The sequence below is a fragment of the Salmo trutta genome, chromosome 26 (genome assembly GCF_901001165.1).
Source record: "Salmo trutta chromosome 26, fSalTru1.1, whole genome shotgun sequence".
In the NCBI taxonomy this organism is placed as follows: domain Eukaryota; kingdom Metazoa; phylum Chordata; class Actinopteri; order Salmoniformes; family Salmonidae; genus Salmo; species Salmo trutta.
This window is the reverse complement of record NC_042982.1, coordinates 1,270,385-1,293,038: the sequence shown is the minus strand read 5'-3', so window position 1 is coordinate 1,293,038 and position 22,654 is coordinate 1,270,385. Positions and strand designations below refer to the sequence as shown.

Here is a 22,654-nt window from a genome sequence, read left to right as displayed (position 1 = left end):
TAGAAATATTTATGAATATAAGAAACTATTTTAACTCTGTTGCATTTGTACTGTACATAGTGCAAGTGGAGCTTTGCTCATGCTTGTAAGATTGTATTTTCATGTTTTAAATGTATGGTTGGACTATGCATGTAACTGAATATTTGTAAAGCGTCTGTAGGGACTGTTTCACCTGTAAATACTACTGCTTTTGTGATGTATACTGTACTTGTGTTCCGTACACTTCTGTAACAATAAAAAATATACTTTATTTTATTTAGCCTTTATTTTAACAGAGAGTCATACTGAGACCAAGGTCTCTTTTACAGATGAGCCCTGAATTACATAAATATCAGAAAACACACACATCGAAATATAAATACAAAATCCAAGCATTTGCAAAATGCAAAGAAAAACACGGTCATAAAAAACAAACACGTTCATCAGTAATAAGGTCCTCAATCAGCTTTCTGAATTGCCCTAGAGGCACCAAAACATGAAATGTAAGAACATTTTGAAGATTGTTCCACAAATAAGGTGCAAGAAGACTAAAAGCTCCGAGACCAAAGGAATATCCAGATATAGCCATCCCTGTGACTGTGTGTGGTAACTCGTACTGTATATCTACAGTTCAGTAATAATGTTTGGTACAGTGGGACTTTTTGTAAAAGGGCTTTATAAATGGTAACATAACAAAATAAGTAACATCAGAGGGCCAACCAACTTTCTGCTGGAGAATGCAGTGATGAATACTACAATTTTGCCCGTAATAAAGCGCAGTGCTCTTTGATAAACTGCATCTAACGGCTTTAATGAAGTGGCAGCTGTGTTCATATAGATGTCACCATAGTCTAGGACCGATGGGAACGTTGATTGAATAATTTGCTTTCTACTATTTAGCGAGAGGCAGGACCAATTTCTATCAAATAAACCCATTTTTATTCTGAGCCTCTTAACCAACTCATCAATATGCTTTTTAAAAGACAGCTTTTCGTCTATTCAGATGCCCAGATTTTTGTAAGCGGGGACATGATCAATATGGACACCATCCAAAGTATATATGCTTAAATTATCAGTTATTTTTAATCTCTCTATAGAACATATACTTAGTTTTACCTGCATACAATACTAATTTCAGGTCAAAGTTTTTCTGTAATACAATGAAGGCAGACAATAGTTCAGATAGAGTGCAGGTTACAATTTTTTACAGACAAGTCGATGTTGTTAATGTAAAAAGTACAGGACTCAGAATTGACCCCAGCGGGCGACAACTTTCGTAATATCCAGGAAACCTGATTATAATAATTATAATTATTAAGGTCACAAGGGTCACCATCTTTGTGAAGGGGGAGTACAATGGCCACCATCAAAACCTAGTACCAGATATAATTCATGTAAAAAATATGGATTAATGATTAAGCAATCAAGGTGGTTACAGCATCAACATTAAGCAAGGCATCTAGCACATCACAGATAGTAAACTGTTGAAATCAAAACAAAGTTCGTCGTGGAAAATTACATTATTATTCATGCTATCCCATGTTTTACTGTTTAAAGAATTGTCTCTTGCTAGTTTTTTTTCTAACCTGATCCAAACCTGTCTTTGTGGGACTTAGTCATAAGACTGGTCAAATAGCTACGGTCTGTTTGGGTGCGACCGCAGCATGTGACACCCCGTGGGTTTATTATAGCCCGAAAGTCTCATGTATAGAAACTTGCAGAAAGGAGCACATTATACTATTTGTTGTTGTGAATACAGTTAGATGATTGAGGGCTCGGGCTATCAACCTTGTGCTATCTTAAATCTGCACAGACATCTAACTGCATTTTACACATTCTCTGCTGACATCCACGTATACAAAAAGGATGTGCTGCTCTATAAAAGATGACAACCGACACTGTTCGTTGAGATTTTCAACTATGCACTGTTGAGTGGATGGTTGATTCTCCATTTTTGTAAATCTTATAATAAAGTGTTGTTTGAAGAATCTGCAGTCTCTCTTCCTATAGAATTGCTACCACATTCACTAGAAGTGAACTTATTTAACACATATTCCTTGCTACAGAAGATTACTGTTGTACATTGAATAGCCTTTTCACCAGTGTTACACCTCCTTGAGGTGGCGCCGACAGAGTTGGTCGCCTTGCTTCGAGTCCTTAGGAAACTATGCAGTATTTTGTTTTTTTATGTATTATTTCTTACATTGTTAGCCCAGAAAATCTTAAGTGTTATTACATACAGCTGGGAAGAACTATTGGATAAAAGAGCGAAGTCAACCTACCAACATTACAACCAGGAATAAGACTTTCCCGAAATGGATCGTTTATTCGGACCATCACCCTGGACAGTGGATCTAATCCCATAAACCGACCCAAAACAACGTCGCCACAGAAGAGGCAAATGGAGCGGCCTCCTGGTCAGGCTCCGTAGACGTACGCACCGCCCACCACTTCCGAGTATACTACTCACCAATGTCCAGTCTCTTGACAACAAGGTAGACGAAATTCAAGCAAGGGTTGCCTTCCAGAGAGACATCAGAGATTGTAACATTCTGTTTCACGGAAACATGGCTCTCCTGGGATATGTTGTTGGAGTCGGTTCAGCCATCGGGCTTCTTCATGCGTCGCGCCGACAGAGATAAACACCTCTCTGGGAAGAAGAAGGGCAGGGGTGTAAGCTTCATAAATAACGACTCATGGTGTAATCATAATAACGTACAGGAACTCAAGTCCTTCTGCTCACTCGACCTAGAATTCCTTACAATCAAATTCCGGCCATATTATCTCCCAAGAGAATTTTTGTCATTTATCGTCACAGCTGTGTATATACCCCCTCATGCAGACACCACAATGGCCCTCAAGGAACTTCACTGGACTCTATGTGAACTGGAAACCATATATCCTGAGGGTGCATTTATTGTAGCTGGGGATTTTAACAATACTAATTTGAGAACAAGGCTACCTAAATTCTATCAGCATATTGATTGCAGCACTCGTGTGGGCAATACACTCGATCACTGCTACTCTAACTTCCGCGATGCATACAAAGCCCTCCCCCTCCCTTCGGCAAATCCGACTACGACTCCATCATGTTCCTTCCGTCTTATAGGCAGAAATTCAAACAGGATGTACCTGTGACTAGAAGCATTCAACGCTGGTCTGACCAATCAGAATCCATGCTTCAAGATGCCTGTTTTGATCACACGGACTGGGAAATGTTCTGGGCAGCCTCAGAGAATAACATCAATCTATACGCTGACTCGGTGAGTGAGTTTATAAGGAAGTGCATTGGAGATGTTGTACCCACTGTGACTATTAAAACCTACCCTAACCAGAAACCGTGGATGGATGGTGGTATTCGCGCAAAACAGAAAGCGCGAACCAAAGCGCGAACCATTTGGCCAAATATTAACAGTGTAGTTATTCCCTCCACAAGGCAATCAAACAAGTGAAATGTCAGTATAGGGACAAAGTAGAGTCGCAATTCAACGGCTCAGACACGAGACGTATGAAGAAGGGTGAAAAGGAAATCACGGACTACAAAAAGAAAAACATCCAAGTCACGGACACCGACATCTCGCTTCTAGACAAACTAAACACCTTCTTTGCCCGCTTTGAGAAAAATACAGTGCCACCATAGCGGCCCGCTAACAAGGACTGCGGCCTCTCCTTCTCCGTGGCCGACGGGAGTAAGACATTTAAACGTGTTAACCCTCGCAAGGCTACTGGCTCAGACAGCATCCCTAGCCGCGTCCTCAGAGCATGCACAGATCAGCTGGCTGGTGTGTTTACGGACATATTCAATCACTCCCTAACCCAGTCTGCTGTCCCCACATGCTTCAAGATGGCCACCATTGTTCCTGTACCCAAGAAGGCAAAGATAACTTCTGTCATCATGAAGTGCTTTGAGAGAATAGTCAAGGATCCTTTCACCTCCACCTTACCTGCCACCCTAGACCTACTTCAGTTTGCATACCGCCCCAACAGGTCCACAGACGATGCAATCGCCATCTCACTGCACACTGCCCTATCCCATCTGGACAAGAGGAATACCTCTCGGATGCCTACTTATTCTAGGGGTTTTCTTTATTTTTTACTATTTTCTACATGGTAGAATAATAGTGAAGACATCAAAACTATGAAATAACACATGGAATAATCCAGAAAGCAAAAAAAATGTTAAACAAATCAAAATATATTTTAGATTCTTTGAAGTAGCAACCCTTTGCCTTGATGACAGCTTCGCACACCCTTGACATTCTCTCAACCAGCTTCATGAAGAATGCTTTTCCAACAGTCTTGAAGGAGTTTCCACATATGCTGAGCACTTGTTGGCTCCATTTCCTTCACTCTGCGGTCCAACTCATCCCAAACCATCTCAATTGGGTTGAGGTTGGGTGATTGTGGAGGCCAGGTCATCTGATGCAGCACTCCATCACTCTCCTTGTTGGTCAAATAGCCCTTACACACCCTGGAGGTGTGCTGGGTCTTTGTCCTGTTGAAAAACAAATGATAGTCCCACTAAGCGCGAACCAGATGGGATGGTGTATCGCTGCAGAATGCTGCGGTAGCCATGATGGTTAAGTGTGCCTTGAATTCTAAAAAAATCACCAAAACCGTCACCAGCAAAGCACCCCCACACATCACACCTCCTCCTCCATGCTTCACAGTGGGAACCACACATGCGGAGATCATCTGTTCACCTACTCTGTGTCTCACAAAGACACAGTGGTTGGAACCAAAAATCTTACATTTGGACTCATCAGGCCAAAGGACAGATTTCCACCAGTTTAATGTCCATTGCTCATGTTTCTTGGCCCAAGCAAGTCTCTTCTTCTTATTGGTGTCCTTTAGTAGTGGTTTCTTTGCAGCAAGGCCTGATTCATGCAGTCTGCTCTGAACAGTTGATGTTGAGATGTGTCTGTTACTTGAACTCTGTGAAGCATATTTTGGGGCTTTAATCTGAGGTGCAGTTAACTCTAATGAGTTTATCCTCTGCAGTAGAGGTAACTCTGGGTCTTCCTTTCCTGTGGCGGTCCTCATGAGAGCCAGTTTCATCATAGTGCTTGATGGTTTTTGCGACTGCACTTGAAGAAACTTACAAAGTGCTTGAAATGTGCAGGATTGAGTGACCTTCATGTCTTAAAGTAACGATGGACTGCCATTTCTCTTAGCTTATTAGAACTGTTCTTGCCATAATATGGACTAGGTCTTATAGGGCTATCTTCTGTATATCACTCATACCTTGTCACAACACAACTGATTGGCTCAAAGGCATTAAGAAGGAAAGAAATTCCACAAATGAATATGCATTCCAGGTGACTACCTCATGAAGCTGGTTGAGAGAATGCAAAGCTTTCATCAAGTCAAAGGGTGGCTACTTTGAAGAATCTCAAATAAAACATATTCTGATTTGTTTAACACTTTTGTGTTATTTCATGGTTTTGATGCCTTCACTATTATTCTACAATATAGAAAATAGTCAAAATAAAGAAAAACCCCGGAATGAGTAGGTGTGTCCAAACTTTTGACTGGTACTGTATATCTATATACAAACATCACATTGAATATTAAACTCACTTTCAAAAAGCACCATGAGGAAGAAAGGATTCCCAGATGATCGTTTAGATTTTCTGTCTTCAGGATGTTCTGGGCTGATGGCTGTTGGAGAGGGGAGGGGAAGTTGAGTGAGCTGGGCCCTTTTATGGCCCTGCCCCTGGGAGCCTATCAGCTTGTGACATGATGAGAGAGTGAGAGAGGGCCTACCTGTAAGATATTTTGTGCTACAAACATACTTCTATTTGAAGAGGTTTTGACCATTCAGGGACCTAATCTCAAACACTCATTAAAACATGAACAAATTATTGTCTACACTAGAAAGAAGGTGAACTTGGGCATATAAATGCTTTTTGACGAGTTATATGCACGCAAATAAAGATGCTTAAAAAGGTGACATTTTGGAGAGATTTTTGGACACTGTAGGTTCCGCCAAGGCCTTGTTATGGATAAATGTCTAAAAAGATAGATTGGTATGAGATCTGCTCCCTTTCTGGGGCCCATGGAGTGGAATATTGACCAACTGAGCATCTCAGTGTACAGCTCAATAAACACAATAGGTGTTTTGTTACATTTCAGTCTTCTGTGAAGTATTTAAAGTGTCATATTGGGATGCAAACTCAAAAATTAATACATTTAAATTATATCTGACATATTACTGGTGTCTTCTTTTGAAACAATAACCATGTGTGTGAGGTGTATCCTTTTGTTTCATAGTATATTTGTTTAAGACACAGAAACACAGAAACACTCTGTGTGCCCCGATTTAACCTACTGCTGTAAAAGGTTATTAAAGGGGTAAAATTATCTGTTTATGCCATAAGTAAAGGGCCCATCTTAAAGAGTACAATCACCCTTTCAAATAGGATGGTGTGAGGCCTCTGGTGGTATTATTATTATTTTTTATTGACTGAGACATCCACTGGACATTCCCCCCCCGCAATATTAAACTATAACACTGTTTTTTACTAAACCTTTATATAGATCATACATATTATTATTACACAATACAACACTTTTATACCCCAATAAATGTTTATATGTATAATATTTCTTTATAGGAAATACTGTTTTTTTATTATTTTCTTAGAAAAGAAGGCCTTGGGAAGGGCCCTCGTCTGCTTGTAACCCCCACAGCTTGTAACCTGACACCATCTCATGCTACCAGGCCCCACACACTGTCATGGTTCCTCCTGGCACCAGAGGGTGGCAGAGACTGCCTTAGAGACTTTTATTGGACTCAGGTGTGTCTTATTATTTCATGATTGTGTCCCTGTTAAAAGAGGGGAGTTTTCTATGGTCCTTGAATTGTTTACTGTGTGGGGTAAACCACTGATTCCTCGTCTGGTCTTTTCGCTGCACCTGGATCCAACCTCACCATGTCACAGCAGAGGTCACCCAGATCTGGAATGAGGTAACCCACCAAGGAGCACTGTAAGGAATTCACGCCCAGAAATCTGCTCCTTTTATTCTCTGTTCCCAACGCACCAGACGAAAAGATCTTATAGCCTTTAGCCGTACCCTCAAACTACTCATCCTCTGTTCCTCTGGTGATGTAGAGGTTAACCCAGGCCCTGCATGTCCCCAGGCGGTCTCATTTGTTGACTTCTGTAACCATAAAAGTCTTGGGTTCAAGCATGTTATTAACATCAGAAGCCTCCTCTCTAAATTTGCTTTATTCACTGCTTTAGCACACTCCGCCAACCCTGATGTCCTAGCCGTGTCTGAATCCTGGCTTAGGAAGACCACCAAAAATTCAGAAATTTCCATCCCCTATTACAACATTTTCCATCAAGATAGAACTGTTAAAGGGGGCGGAGTTGCAATCTACTGTAGAGATAGCCCGCAGAGTTCTGTCATACCATCCAGGTCTATGCCCAAACAGTTTGAGCTTCTACTTTTAAAAATCCATCTCTCCAGAAATAAGTCCCTCACTGTTGCCGCTTGCTATAGGCCCCCCTCAGCTCCCAGCTGTGCCCTGGACACCACATGTGAATTGATTGCCCCCCATCTATCGTCAGAGTTCGTACTGTTGGGTGACCTAAACTGGGATATGCTTAACACCCCGACCGTCCTACAATCTAAGCTAGATGCACTCAATCTCACACAAATTATCAATGAACCTACCAGGTACAACCCCAAATCCGTAAATACGGGCAACCTCATAGATTTCATCCTGACTAACTTGCCCTCCAAATACACCTCTGCTGTTTTCAATCAGGATCTCAGCGATCACTGCCTCATTGCCTGCGTCTGTTATGGGTCCACGGTCAAACGACCACCCCTCATCACTGTCAAACGCTCCCTAAAACACTTCTGCGAGCAGGCCTTTCTAATCGACCTGGCCTGGGTATCCTGGAAGGATATTGACCTCATCCCGTCAGTAGAGGACACCTGGCTGTTCTTTAAAAGTGCTTTCCTCACCATCTTAAATAAGCATGCCCCTTTCAAAAAATGTAGGACTAAGAACAGATATAGCCCTTGGTTCACTCCAGACTTGACTGCCCTTGACCAGCACAAAAACATCCTGTGGCATACTACACTAGCATCGAATAATCCCCGCAATATGCAACTTTTCAGGGAAGTCAGGAACCAATATACACAGTCAGTTAGGAAAGAAAAGGCTAGCTTTTTCAAACAGAAATGTGCTTCCTGCAGCACAAATTCCAAAAATGTTTTGGGACACTAAAGTCCATGGAGAAAAAGAGCACCACCTCCCAGCTGCCCACTGCACTGAGGCTAGGAAACACTGTCACTACCGATAAATCCACAACAATAGAGAATTTCAATCTACGGCTGGCCATGCTTTCCACCTGGCTACCCCAACCCTGGCCAACAGCTCTGCACCCCCTGCAGGAACTGGCCCAAGCCCCCCCGCTTCTCCTTCACCCAAATCCAGACAGCTGATGTTCTGATAGAGCTGCAAAATCTGGATCCCTACAAATCAGCTGAGCTAGACAATCTGGACCCTCTCTTTATAAAATTATCCGCCGCCATTGTTGCAACCCCTATTACTAGTCTGTTCAACCTCCCTTTCGTATCGTCTGAGATTCCTAAAGATTGGAAAGCGGCCGTGGTCATCCCCCTCTTCAAAGGGGGAGACACTCTAGACCCAAACTGTTACAGACCTATAGCATCCTGCCCTGCCTTTCTAAAGTCTTCGAAAGCCAAGTGAACAAACAGATCACCGACCATTTTGAATCCCACCGTACCTTCTCTGCTATGCAATCTGGTTTCCGTGCTGGTCATGGGTGCACCTCAGCCACGCTCAAGGTCCTGAATGATATCATAACCGCCATCGATAAAAGACAGTACTGTACAGCCGTCTTCATCGACCTGGCCAAGACTGTCAATCACCGTATTCTTATCGGCAGACTCAACAGCCTTGGTTTATCTAATGACTGCCTCGCCTGGTTCACCAACTAGTTTTCAGATAGAGTTCAATGTGTCAAATCGTCGGTCCGACTCTTTTCTCTGTATATATCAATGTCGCTCTTGCTGCGGGTGATTCTTTGATCCACCTCTACGCAGACGACACCATTCTGTATACATCTGGCCCTTCTTTGGACACTGTTAACAAACGAGCTTCAATGCCATACAACACTCCTTCCGTGGCCTCCAACTGCTCTTAAATGCTAGTAAAACGAAATGCATGCTCTTCAACTGATCGCTGCCCACACCTGCCCTCCCAACTAGCATCACTACTCTGGATGGTTCTGACTTAGAATATGTGGACAACTATAAATACCTAGGTGTCTGGCTAGACTGTAAATGCTCCTTCCAGACTCACATTAAGCATCTCCAATCCAAAATTAAATCTAGAATCGGCTTCCTATTTCACAACAAAGCCTCCTTCACTCATGCTGCCAAACATACCCTCATAAAACTGACTATCCTACCAATCCTTGACTTCGGAGATGTCATTTAAAAAAATAGCCTCCAACACTCTACTCAGCAATTGGATGCAGTCTATCACAGTGCCATCCGTTTTGTCACCAAAGCCCCATATACTACCCACCATTGTGACCTGTATGCTCTTGTTGGCTGGTCCACGCTACATATTCGTCGCCAAACCCACTGGCTCCAGGTCATCTATAAGTCTTTGCTAGGTAAAGCCCCACCTTATCTCAGCTCATTGGTCACCATAGCAACACCCACCCGTAGCACGTGCTCCAGCAGGTATATTTCACTGGTCGACCCCCAAAGCCAACACCTGCTTTGGCCACCTTTCCTTCCAGTTCTCTGCTGCCAATGACTGGAACGAATTTCAAAAATCACTGAAGTTGGAGACATATCTCCCTCACAAACTTTAAGCATCAGCTGTCAGAGCAGCTTACCGATCGCTGCAGCTGTACACAGCCCATCTGTAAATAGCCCATCCAACCAACTACCTATCTCATCCCATATTTGTTTCGGTTTTTCTGCTCTTCTGCACACCAGCATTTCTACTTTCTACTCATCTGCACATCTATCACTCCAGTGTAAATTGCTAAATTATAATTACTCAGCCACTATTGGCCTATTTATTGGCTTACCTCCTTACTTCATTTGCACACACTGTACACAGATTTTTCTATTGTGTTATTGACTGTACGTTTGTTTATTCCATGTGTAACTCTGTGTTGTTGTTTTTGTCACACTGCTTTGTTTTATCTTGGCCAGGTCGCAGTTGTAAATAAACTTGTTTTCAACTGGCCTACCTGGTTAAATAAAGGTGAAATCTTTTTTTATTATAATAAAAAGGCAGCAAAAACAGCTCCAAATGTCCGGGACCCTTCGGGTACTTGCCGAATCCCTCCAAACAAGGCATACCCCCAAGCCAGGAGGAGCCAATGCCCAGGTCTCATCACTCAGTGCTACAGACGTCGTTGTTGTTCCTCCAGGGAACCTGCACCAGGAACCCAAGATCCCAGCCACCTGAGTGGTATGATGGTCACCTGGGAGGATGCAAGGGTTTCCTCACTCAGTTTTCTCTGGTGTTCGAGCAACAGTCCTCCTCGTTCCACACTGATCGGGCCATGATCGCCTACATTATCTCTCGGGCAAGGCCCTGGCGTGGGCAACGGCGGTGTGGGAACAGCAGCCACCATCTTGCAGATCCATAGGAGCCTTCAATGCCAAGCTGGGACGAGTCTTTGACCACCCAGTCCGCGGACGATAAGCGGCCAGCCAACTGTTCAACCTCCTCCAAGGAGCCAGACCAGTGGCTGACTTCGCCATTGAGTTCGGCACCCTCGCCACCGAGAGTGGGTGGAATACTGAGGCACTGGTTATCGCTTTCCACCAGGGTCTGTCTAACGCCATCAAAGATGAACTGCCACTCGGGAACTGGGAGAGAACCTCAAGTCCCTGATAATGCTGGCAATCAGGTTTGACAACCGGGAACGGGTGAGATGGCGCCCTTTTGACACCACTCCAGCATTCTGGTTTCCTGAGCACCCCAAGTTCACCGAGCCTAGCATGGGAGCTGGGACGCACACGTCTGAGCCCACAGGAGCGTGACAGGCGAATGCGAAGAAGCTGCTGCCTCTATGGCGGAGGTCTCGGGCATCTTCGTGTTACCAGCCCAGAGCTGACGGGAAACACCAGGGCATGCCAGGACAGGGGGAAACCCTGACAAGCTGTACAGTTACCTCCCGGCTACCCAGTCTGTTACTACCTGCTACCCTGCACTGGGACAACCGTCAGCACCAGATTCAGGCCTTTGTGGACTCCGGGGCCATTGATCAAGACTTTGCCAGAGTTACAGATCCCCTGCGTGGAATGTCCCATCCCTCTGCAGATTCAAGCCGTCGATGGACGCACCACTTGCTCCGGTCAGGTGGAATATCAGACCAAGCCCATTCTACTGCAGTTTGAGGTGAACCACTCAGACTTAGTTTCTGTTCATCACTGCTCCCGAGAACCCCCTTATACTAGGGTACCACTGGCTAGCGCAACATAACCCACTAGTTTCCTGATCCACGGGACACCTACTAGACTGTGGTAAGGACTGTCAGACTAAATGTCTAAGACCTCACCAAGAGCCTCGCTGTGTCCTCCTGCATCCCTTGAAGACCAAGACTTTTCCGCTCTCCCTCCCGAATACTTCGATCTCCGGGTGGCCTTCAGTAAGAGGCAGGCTGCCACCCTTCCCCCTCATCGTCCTTACGATTGTGCCATAGAACTCCTACCTGACGCCACACCTCCCTGGGGTCGTCTGTACTCCCTCTAGACCCCTGAAGCAACAGCCATGGACAATTACATCCGGGAGTCGATGGAGGCAGGTTTAATTCGTCCCTCTATATCCCCTGCTGGTGCAGGCTTCCTCTTCGTGGGTAAAAAAGATGGAGGCCTGCGTCCATGCATTGACTACAGAGGGCTGAACCAGATTACGATCAACCATTTTTACCACCTACCCCTGATGTTCTCTGCATTGGAGTTGGTCCAAGGGGCCCAATTCTTCACCAAACTGGACATCCCCAACACTTACAATCTGGTGAGAATCAGAGAGGGAGATGAGTGGAAGACTGCCTTTAACACCCCTGAGTATTTAGTCATGCCCTTCGGATTATCGAACTCACCGGCAGTCTTTCAAGCATTGGTCAATGAAACCCTGATGGATATATTAAATCGCTTCGTCTTTGTTTACCTCGACGACATCTTGATCTTCTCCAAGACCCTTACTGTGATTGTTTTCCAATTAAATGGTCAAAAAGCAACAAATTGCTTCTTAGCAAAGAATTTTTCCAAGACTGTCTGGGATTACCCTGAGTGGGCAGGGGAAAACAATTAGTTGTTATTGGCAGAGGTTTGGAATTATCTTTCTGATTGGTCTAACTCATTTACTGCCTGGTGACGTCAGCAGGCCGGCCAAAACTCCATTCTACCAAACCAGGCAAAAATTTCAGCCGTTTTTTTTCATACAGCTGTTAATCTAAAAAGGCATCACCATAATTTTCACAGTATTATTCCAACCCCATAGCGTGGAAATATCTGCACTGAGCCTTTACGTAATTGTATTTTAAATACAGTTTTCTGTGTATTTGAGTATTTTTTTGAATAAAGTACATGCCAATACATTCCACAAGTTCTTTTCCAAATACATTCCAATATTCAACTACATGTATTTTCAAAGGAGCTTTGTCTAAATACTTACTTCGAAATGCATTAAGGTTATTTAAATAAATATGATTTGAACACAGGTCTGGGACAACAACATATGACATCAAGAACAAGACAGGACAGATGCACACTTCAGGCATGAAGTCCAGCTATGTGGCAAGGCTGTCGATATGCCTAACTCCGTTGACATGCTGTGCCTGAAGGTCACTCTCCAGTGGTGTATCTAGAGGATGGCCGGCTGGACTTTGTCAAGGTTGCGCTAGTGCAGCAGTCTGGTCCAGCAGGGCTTGGAGGAGCTGGTCAAGCCTCTGGTGGCCCTTGGTAACCTAAAGCTCAGAGCCCAGCCCTCCCCCATCCGCTGTGCCATCCCTGGCCTGTACGCTGGAGATCTGGCCTTGTTTTCCAACAACCCTAAGGAGCCACATCTACAGGAGGCTGCCGCTCAACTCGACCCTTGTCCAGGTAGCTAGGGATTGAGGGCATTTTGAAGGTTTCGAAATGTCACAATTAAACCTGGAAAGGGAAAGTGACAGAGAAGCTGTTATACAGGGAAATTGGCTACCTTATTCCTGTGAGGTCAAGATTTGTCTTCCTCACTGCCACTGATTTGAGGATACTGGTGTGTGTTTGAGTTTAATGTGTGTGTGTGGTTCAAGCAGGGCCAGGAACACTTCTATGCTGCAATAGTTTGGGGGGGGGGGGGGGCTAGGGTCAGACTGTTATATCTGGAGTATTTCTCCTGTGTTATCTGGTGTCCTGTGTGAATTTAAGTATGCTCCCTCTAATTCTCTCTCCCTCTCGGAGGACCTGAGCCGTAGGACCATGCCTCAGAAAAATTATAATAATAAAAAAATTTAAATTAAAAAAAGGACCATGCCTCAGGACTACCTGGCCTGATGACTCCTTACTGTCCCCAGTCCACCAGGTCATGCTTCTGCTCCAGTTTCAACTGCTCTGCCTGCGGATATGGAACCTTGACCTGTTCACTGGACGTGCTACCGGACAGAAAAGGGGTTGTCTTGGCCAGCTCCTGAACCTTTTTAGTGAGGCTGCTTCAGTGTTTTCTTAAATGGCATTAGAAGAGCCGACACTAACTGTATAATATAAATCCCAAAATACTGTAACATTTTTGTCCTTGAGTTTATGACCTTATGTCTCTCACATCTGCATGTTCACAATAAATGTTCTAATTTATTATTCAATATGAATATTTAGTGTAATTTATAAGCAGAGTTTTTACTGGTGTGGTCAAACACTTTCACCGTAACAGCAGGTGGCAGCGTTGCTTCGAAACTGCCTCCAGTGTTTCACACAGAAAGAAGAAGTCGGACTTCCTGTTAACTTCCGTAAACAAAATGCTAGTTAGCTAATTCAAAATTATGAACATGATAACATGTAATGCTTCAAGTTGATCACTTTATGGTAAGTAGCCAATTAATTCGCAAAATACCCATAGGCAACAGCCAGAATTGTATCAGTTATAAAAATCTTGCCAAGCAATAACTTTGCAAGGCTTGTTTTGACATTGGCTAACTTGCTAATGTTTGTAACTGTTGTACGTTAGCTACACTCCGTTGTATACTCTTAGTTTTATCTAGATTGTATAATTTGAATTGCTTTACAATAAAAAAGAAGTTTGCTAATGTTGGCTGGCTAGCTAGCTATTTAGCGTTGTTTTGTTTAGTTAACTTAGCTAGCTTTAAAGAATGACAGGTATAGTTAGAGCTTGCAGCTTGTGAATGAAGTGCAGCAATATTATTTCTTTAAAAAGCATCAAACCTTTTGCCACTGATTCAGCTTCACTACCAAGCTAATTTGCTAGATAAGTATTGCTAATCAAACCCATGAACTATGATGTGCAGTAGAGGGATTTTTGATTTGTCATTGAGGTCTTGTTACCTTCATAGCATGTTGATTCAAAGGATTTTCCCCCACCATCTCGATGTCTCATGGAAATGCCAACTCGTTAACTTCTCTCACTGGAAGAAATGGAGAACTGCTGGAGTGTTCAAAAGCAGAGACAAATGGAGCCTCTGCAACAGACAGAGTGCTGCCAGTGAGAATTGATGGAGGTCCTGGCGTAAGAGGCCGAGAGCCAGTTATAAAAAAGCTGGGTACCAGCAGCACTGCCTTCATTGGACCTGTATGCTGTCCTCCTAAGGCAGTCCAGAGAGCTCCCAAACCCCCAAAAGTAAGGAAGCTTTCCAAACCTAACATTGAAGAGACACTGAGTGAGTTCTACAAAGAGCTTGAGGAGATTGATCCAAAAGACAGCGTTGACAGTAGCACGGCCAAAAATGAAGGCTCAGTTGAACTACTCACCGCTCATAACCCACCACCTGCAAGAGAAGGGTCAAACGCAAGCCATGGCCATAAGCAACCTAATCACGTACCTTGCCCACACTGGTATGACAACGAGCCATACCAGCCCAGGAGACCGATACCTAGGGGGCCCAGCTATGGTCCCTACTCAGATCATAATCACTGGCAACCTCCCCCACCTTTCCACAGTCAGCCATACTACAGGTTCCACAGACCTCCCCACCGCTTCCTGCCACCACCTCCAATCCCCTGCCTCCCGCCACCACCTCCCGCAGACCACCGGTATCACCTCCAACGAGAGGGCTCCCAGCAGGTCCCACCTTTTCGCAGGTTCCCTGTCCCTGATGGGTACAGGAACTCTCCAGACTTGGATGGCCATGGCTTTCCCCCACAGCACTCTAACAACAGAGACGGAGGGGGCTACGGTTGGAGAGATGACAAGTATGACCAGCAGGGTAATGACCAGCCTTATAACCAGCAAGGTTCTTCTGAATGGCAGCAGAGGTTTGACAGAGGACCTGAGCCACCTCAGCCAGAGGATCAGCACCAACCACCAGAAGATAAAACATATGACTATGATCCTTCTCTGGTTCTCATTCTGATGAGGGGAGCCCCGGGATCTGGGAAATCAACACTGGCCAGGTATGTTTTTATCAGGGAAACATTGTTGGTTAACTAACAAGCTATAAAAGGTTTAGAACAAGTGTATATAGACATTTTATGAATCAGTAATAAAACAGTTGTAAATGTGTCTTTTTCAAGCATCAAAATTACAATCGCACAATTTCAACCAATAAGTCATACGTTAACTTTTTACTCATGTTTGAATGAATTTACTTGTATTTTAAAAGCATTTGTTTTGAGCCATTGCATATGTGTTTCTCCAGGGAACTGCTGTCGACAGGCTCCAGTGGGCAGGTTCTGAGTACAGATGACTACTTCTCCCAGGAAGAAGGCTACTGCTACGATCCCAGTCTGCTGGGGGCCGCACACCACTGGAACCAGAACCGAGGTTGGCTCTATAGCAGTGTCTTAAAACATTTGTTTGATTTTCTTTTGATGAAGTAGTAATAAATGAGGTCCATCGTTGCTATTGTTTTCAAATATATTTTTTAAGGTATTCTGATTTTATTGAACACATACAGAATGACAGTGGGAAAGAGATTTAAGGGCAGTAGACCTGATTCAAACCTATGCCGATACAGTAGACGCGTTTTGGAAGCTGAGGCATTAATGCTAGACCAGCCAGGCCACCATCGTTGCTATTAATATTATATATTGTTTGATTGGATATGTTTCATTTATTATCTTGTTTGTTTTGTAAACATGTAAAAAAGGAGTGTATAAATGGTTTTGCCTCAATGCTTTGTATTCTTTCAGCCCAAGAAGCCATGTGTAAATGCTGTTCTCCTGTCATTATTGATAACACAAATATGCAAGCTTGGGAAATGAAGCCATATGTTAAACTGGTATGTTTATCCTGTTATATTGTCTTTTTTGCAGACAGTATTTTTCAGTTATCAAAAATCTACCCATTTGATGTACATTTTAATAAATTTGATGAATACTTATTTCTCATCATGCAGGCCTTGGAGAGAGGATACAGTATCAACTTTCATGAGCCTCACACCAGCTGGAAATTTGATCCCGTCGAGTTAGAGAAGTAAGTCTGTCCATGATTGTCTGCATTAAAAGATACTATCGTCATGTAAGATGCTATGTATTTAGAATATACATTATACAAATTATATACGGTACATCGTAGGGAGTTCACTCACTGCTCTAGAATGCAGGGGAAAACAGGTCAATTCAAGAGGGTACTACTAACTTAATGTCAAAACGTAGTTTTCTTTGCCTCATGTCATCATAAATCAAATACAATTATTAATTAGATTGTTCTCTACAGTATTAGAATCTTACTATGCTTGTACTAACAGTGTTGATGAAATAAGAACGTTAGTTTGTTGTGACCGTTTCTAGTTTAGACTGTGCTGCTCTTAGTTGTATCTCTTCCATTTTCCGCATTTGGAGGTGTTTCCGCGCTTTGAACTAATCAAAATCAACTTTACACCCTCGTCAGTTTCATCTCCAGATCATTGGCTTTAACCACGATCAATCTATGTTGAGAGGGGCTGTTATGGCGATTTAATTGGCCACACCAGCAGAAATCCACTTTTTCGAGCTGAAAGATGATGGCCAGAGTTTACCCATGATGTACAACGATTTATGTCAAAAGGTCATTTTTGTCAAAGTATGATATATTTGGCCTTAATGTGGGAAATCTGAAGTGAGACATTCGTGGTAATCCGTGTCAATGCCGTGTCTTCCTATGAAAGTTATAGGTGGGTCTAATGCTGATTGGTTAAAAGCGCATTCCAGCTGGTGTCTATTCCACAAATTACAACCGGCTAAATCTATGATGTTAAAATGCCTATTTACTCTGTTCCATCTGACTGCGCAATCCACTGTCTCATCAGCCCAGCCAGGCAAGTTATAAACTTGATCTCTACTATAAAAAGCATCTAGACATTATCTCACATTTTTTAAGACTAACATTTAGTTTTCAACAGAGGAAATTTGTATCAACCTTTGTCTGTCTCTCCGACATTTGCAACATTGTTTCAATATTCAAATTCGATCTCCAGCTGTCCCATAGCAATGAGCGTATAGGAGTCCGGACGAGATATGCAGGCAGCGTTTCTCAGCAAGTCGAAATCATGAATCAGCTGGCTTCATTTTTATGGATATATACAAAGAACTGTCAATTGAAAAAAGGTTAAACAAAAAGAAGTGCAGCTAGTTTGCAGTCTTTGCAGCTTCATTTGGAAGTTATTGTGTTAACTGTGTTGTTGGCTAGCTCCTTTAAACAACAGTGTTCTGACGAGAGAGCACATTTTTATATTCGAGGCAAAATCGCGCCTCAATAGTTCATTGTTATTGATGTATCCCCAAAATATTCACTAGAAAACAGCTTAAACAAACACAAATGCAGCTACTGATTATCTGGCTGCATTGTTTGACGTGACTAAGTTAGCTGTAGTTGGCTAACTAGCAAGCAAGGGATAAGAACGTTGCCAGCCAGTATGGCAATGGAACATTTCGAACGAATGACTGGATCGCGTCCATAGATGCAGAACAAAAAGACTGAACGACTGAGTCTCTGGCAACCCGAACCAATAGAACGAACGACCACCCGGCGTGGATAGCAACCCTATATTTGTATCGGGACTAAATCTTGTGGAAGGATTAAATAGTATGAATAAATGCATCAACGTTTTTAAAGAAAATATGTCAATCATTATTTGAATATGTTGGTAACCCATTGTATAAAAGTCATAATGCCCTTGAAGCCAGTGTTTGGAGGATATATTGGCACGGTTTGCCAATATATCCTCCAAGCACCTGTGCCAATATATCCTTCAAACGGTTTCTTGGGCATTATCACTTAAATGAAACGGCACCCACGGAATGAAAACCTTATCTATGTTGTTGTGCTGTTACATATTTGTATTGGTGTTTCGTATCCGATGCCCAGGGTGTTACATGTCATTTGCGGTGTACATCATGGGCAAAGTCGTAGTAGCCCATCATTTCACTTCCCCTGTGAGAACCATGAGCACGTACTGACTTGGCTTTGCTGTACTGAAGCCTACCAGCAGCCTACCTACTAAAGGATGCGCCTTAGCTAGCTACACTGACACCTGTCGGTGCCCTATTTGTTGATATTTATCCACTCCATGTGGAAATCACCACAACGTTCCTTCCCACCCCCAATTTATGAATATGTATTTTAATGAATATACATTACAATACATAATACCCTGCTTCATTCTTCGGAGGTAGAACGTTAACCAACATTTCCGCTCTAGGACTAGATAGATCGAAATAGGAGCGGTAACTTCATCTGGAGGGGTCCTTTTAAAGGGAAAGACTCAGAAATACACCATGAGAACTGGAACAGATCACTTTCGCGGAGGGTAGATGTTGAAATTTAGTCTGTTAGCTTTGTAAATTTATATACTGTGTGTATAGAAACCGTGCATTCGGAAAGTACAGCCATATTCTAAAATGGATTAAATAAAATGCCCTCAATCTACACTGTACCCCGTAATGACAATGCGAAAACAGGTTTTTTGAAATGTTTTACAAATTATACCTTATTTATATAAGTATTCAGACCCTTTGCTATGAGACTAGAAATTGAGCTCAGGTGCATCCTGTTTCCATTGATCATCCTTGATGTTTCTTCAACTTGATTGGAGTCCACATGTGGTAAATTCAATTGATTGGGCATGAGTTGGAAAGGCACACCTGTCTATATAAGGTCCCACAGTTGACAGTGCATGTCAGAGCAAAAACCAAGCCATGAGGTCGAAGGAATTGTCCATAGAGCTCCGAGACAGGATTGTGTCGATGCACAGATCATGGGAAGGGTACAAAAACATTTCTGCAGCATTGAAGGTCCCAAAGAACACATTGGCCACCATCATTCTTAAATGTAAGAAGTTTGGAACCTCCAAGACTCTACCTAGCCATGGCTGCCCCAAACTGAGTAATCGGGGGAGAAGGGCCTTGGTCAGGGAGGTGACCAAGAACCCGATGGTCACTCTGACAGAGCTCCAGAGTTCCTCTGTGGAGATGGGAGAACCTTCCAGATAGACAACCATCTCTGCAGCACTCCACCAATCGGAAGCCACTCCTCAGTAAACGGCACATGACAGCCTGCTTGGAGTTTGCCAAAAGGCACCTAAAGGACTCTCCGACCATGAGAAACAAGATTATATGGTCTGATGAAACCAAGATTGAACTATTTGGCCTAAAATGCCAAGCGTCACGTCTGGAGGAAAACTGGCACCATCCCTACAGTGAAGCATGGGGGTGGCAGCATCATGCTGTGGGGATGTTTTTCAGCGGCAGGGACTGGGAGACTTGTCAGGATCGAGGCAAAGATGAACGGTGCAACGTACAGAGGAGATCCTTGATGAAAACCTTCTACAGAGCGCTCAGGACCTCAGACTGGGGCGAATGTTCATCTTCCAACAGGACAACGACCATAAGCACACAGCCAAGACATCGCAGGATTGGCTTCGTGACAAGTCTCTGAATGTCCTAGAGTGGGCCAGCCAGAGCCCGGACTTGAATTCGATGTAACATCTCTGGAGATACCTGAAAATAGCTGTGCAGCGATGCTCCCCATCGAACCTGACAGAGCTTGAGTGGATCTGCAGAGAAGAATGGGAGAAACTCCCCAAATACAAGTGTCAAGCTTCTAGCGTCATACCCAAGAAGACTCAAGGCTGTAAACGTTGCCAAAGGTGCTTCAACAAAGTACTGAGTAAAGGGTCTGAATACTTATGTAAATGCTATTTCCGTGTTTTTTTTATTTACGAATTTGTAAACCTGTTTGTTTTGTCATTATGGGGAATGTGTAGATTGGGGGGGGGGGGGGGGGCGGACTATTTAATCCACTTTAGAATAAGGTTGTTGGATTCTGGGTTAAACTTGGAACATTGCTATCCTAGAGACATGATCCATCAGAAGTAAGACTAGTATCTGAGGGGTGATAGAGACAGAAGTTAATGGTGATTTGTAGGAGCCAGATAGCTTTGGAATGTGCTGGGTAGACGGGAGGAAGTCACAGGATTGCTATAGGTAATACGGGTGGAGATCTTTGGATTAGGCATCAAGGGGGTTGAGGTCAGATCACTTTAAGGGAGAAGGATTGGTTTATTACCCCATCACTTCGTCTTCCTATCAAACCATAAAAGATGTAAGGATTGGAGAGAAGGAGTGCCTAAATTGGAGTGGTGGTGGTGAAAACATGTTTTGTCTAATGCAGCTGTATTGATCCTCTGGAAAGATTTAAACTTGGTTAAGCTTTCATAGTGTCCATTGAGTTTTTTACTCTGAGAATTAGAACCTAACAGTTGTAACGTAACAAAGTGAAGGGGTCTGAATACTTTCCAAATATAAACTACTGTTCAAAGTTTGGGGTCACTTAGAAATGTCCTTGTATTTTAAAGAAAAGCACTTTTTTTTGTTTTCGTCCATTAATAATAACTCAAATGTGTCAGAAATACAGTGTAGACATTTAATGTTATAAATTACTATTGTAGCTGGAAACGGCAGATTTTTAATGGGATATCTACTTAGGTGTACAGAGGCCCATTATCAGCAACAATCACTCCTGTGTTCCAATGGCACGTTGTGTTAGCTAATCCTAGTTTATCATTTTAAAAAGGCTAATTGATCATTAGAAAACCCTTTTGAAATTATGTTAGCATAGCTGAAAACTCCAGGATGCTGGCCTTCTAGGCAGAGTTGCGAAGAAAAAGCCATATCTCAGACTGGCCAATAAAAACAAAAGATTAAGATGGGCAAAAGAACAGACACTTGACAGAGAGATGGCTTTTTCTTTGCAACTCTGCCTAGAAGGCCAGCATCCCGGAGTCGCCTCTTCACTGTTGACTTTGAGACTGGTGTTTTGCGGGTTTGGACTTCATTCAACGTTTATGAAAATATGTCAATTCAATAGAGAATTGCATCAGAAAAACAATTGGTGGGTCATCATAGTGCTCTCTGACTTGTGGTCAGACTGATTACAAAAAAAAATGAATCAGTTACGTTACCAGCAAAAAATATTGTAAATAGATTACAGATACTTTTGAAAAACTACATGATTACTTATTCTATTACTTTTAAATTCAGAAAGGATGTTTGTGAAAAAATCCATGATGACACCTTTGTTTTCTCAAGGACATTCAATTCAGCATTGAAAAAGGCGCAAGTTTAAGTTTGTTCCAACTGAGCGAGTCTGACCACAACTCAGAGACCAGTATGATGACACACACAATTGTTTTTCTGATGCAATTCTCTATTGAATGGACATATTTGTATAAACCTTGAATGAGACTCATTTTCTAGGTGAACACCCTATAATTGAATGCCTGTTTTTTTATATGTTTTGCATGAAGACATACTTCATAGCTTATTTATAGAACAAATCGTATGTAGAGCAGAAGAAACCTCCCAATACACCCGTCCTTCCCCCCTCCAGGAGAAACAAGCACAGTGTGTCAAGGGAGAAGATTGGGCAGATGCTGGAGCGGTTTGAGCTGCCCATGTCCTTGGACATTGTGATGAACTCCCAGGAGCCTTTTAGACCCACAAGGCATCCCTCACAGCAGCAGAGACACAGCAGGGCCAACCACTCAGACTTCCACTAGTCCCCATGTCCTGGTGTGTATTCATTAGTGCACACCATAGCAAAATGTTCTTCTCTTTCGCGAAGGAAAACAAAAGCAAGTCTTTCTTATTGGACAAGTTTAAGTAGTCCCTCCCCGTTTCTGCTTTTTTTCCCCCTAGTAAATACAACCATGATGACTATCAACCAACCACTCTCTGCTTTTGGGTTTGAAAAACAACTAAACAACAGTCAATGATCAGAGACAGAGCTGTATTACTATTTTTTTAAATGATACTACCAGCATTTTACAGGATTGTTACTGTATTTGATTTATACTGGCAGAATTTAAACCTATTTTTGTGAAAATAACATTTTCAGTGGCACTAAAGTCACTTTTTTCTATGCATTTCAACTGTATAAATTACAGTACCAGTCAAAAGTTTGGACACACCTACTCATTCAAGGGTTTTTATTTATTTTTACTATTTTCTCCATTGTAGAATAATA

General features: G+C 42.9%; 1 protein-coding gene across 1 annotated transcript; it reads left to right on the top strand.

The window, feature by feature from the left end:
• Positions 1-13,969: 13,969 nt before the first annotated feature.
• n4bp2l2 (NEDD4 binding protein 2-like 2) lies at positions 13,970-22,654 on the top strand. Its single transcript, XM_029714311.1, has 6 exons — positions 13,970-14,061; positions 14,547-15,603; positions 15,849-15,973; positions 16,342-16,430; positions 16,548-16,624; positions 22,019-22,654. The coding sequence occupies exons 2-6, from the start codon at positions 14,582-14,584 to the stop codon at positions 22,185-22,187; spliced, it is 1,482 nt and encodes a 493-aa protein (XP_029570171.1). The 5' UTR covers positions 13,970-14,061; positions 14,547-14,581; the 3' UTR covers positions 22,188-22,654.

Bases quoted from the DNA above. Each gene is read 5' to 3' on its own strand.
- n4bp2l2 (XM_029714311.1), top strand. From the start codon at position 14,582: ATGTCTCATGGAAATGCCAACTCGTTAACTTCTCTCACTGGAAGAAAT. The intron at 15,604-15,848 runs GTATGTTTTTAT...GTGTTTCTCCAG, and splicing joins GGGAAATCAACACTGGCCAG to GGAACTGCTGTCGACAGGCT. The intron at 16,625-22,018 runs GTAAGTCTGTCC...TCCCCCCTCCAG, and splicing joins GATCCCGTCGAGTTAGAGAA to GAGAAACAAGCACAGTGTGT.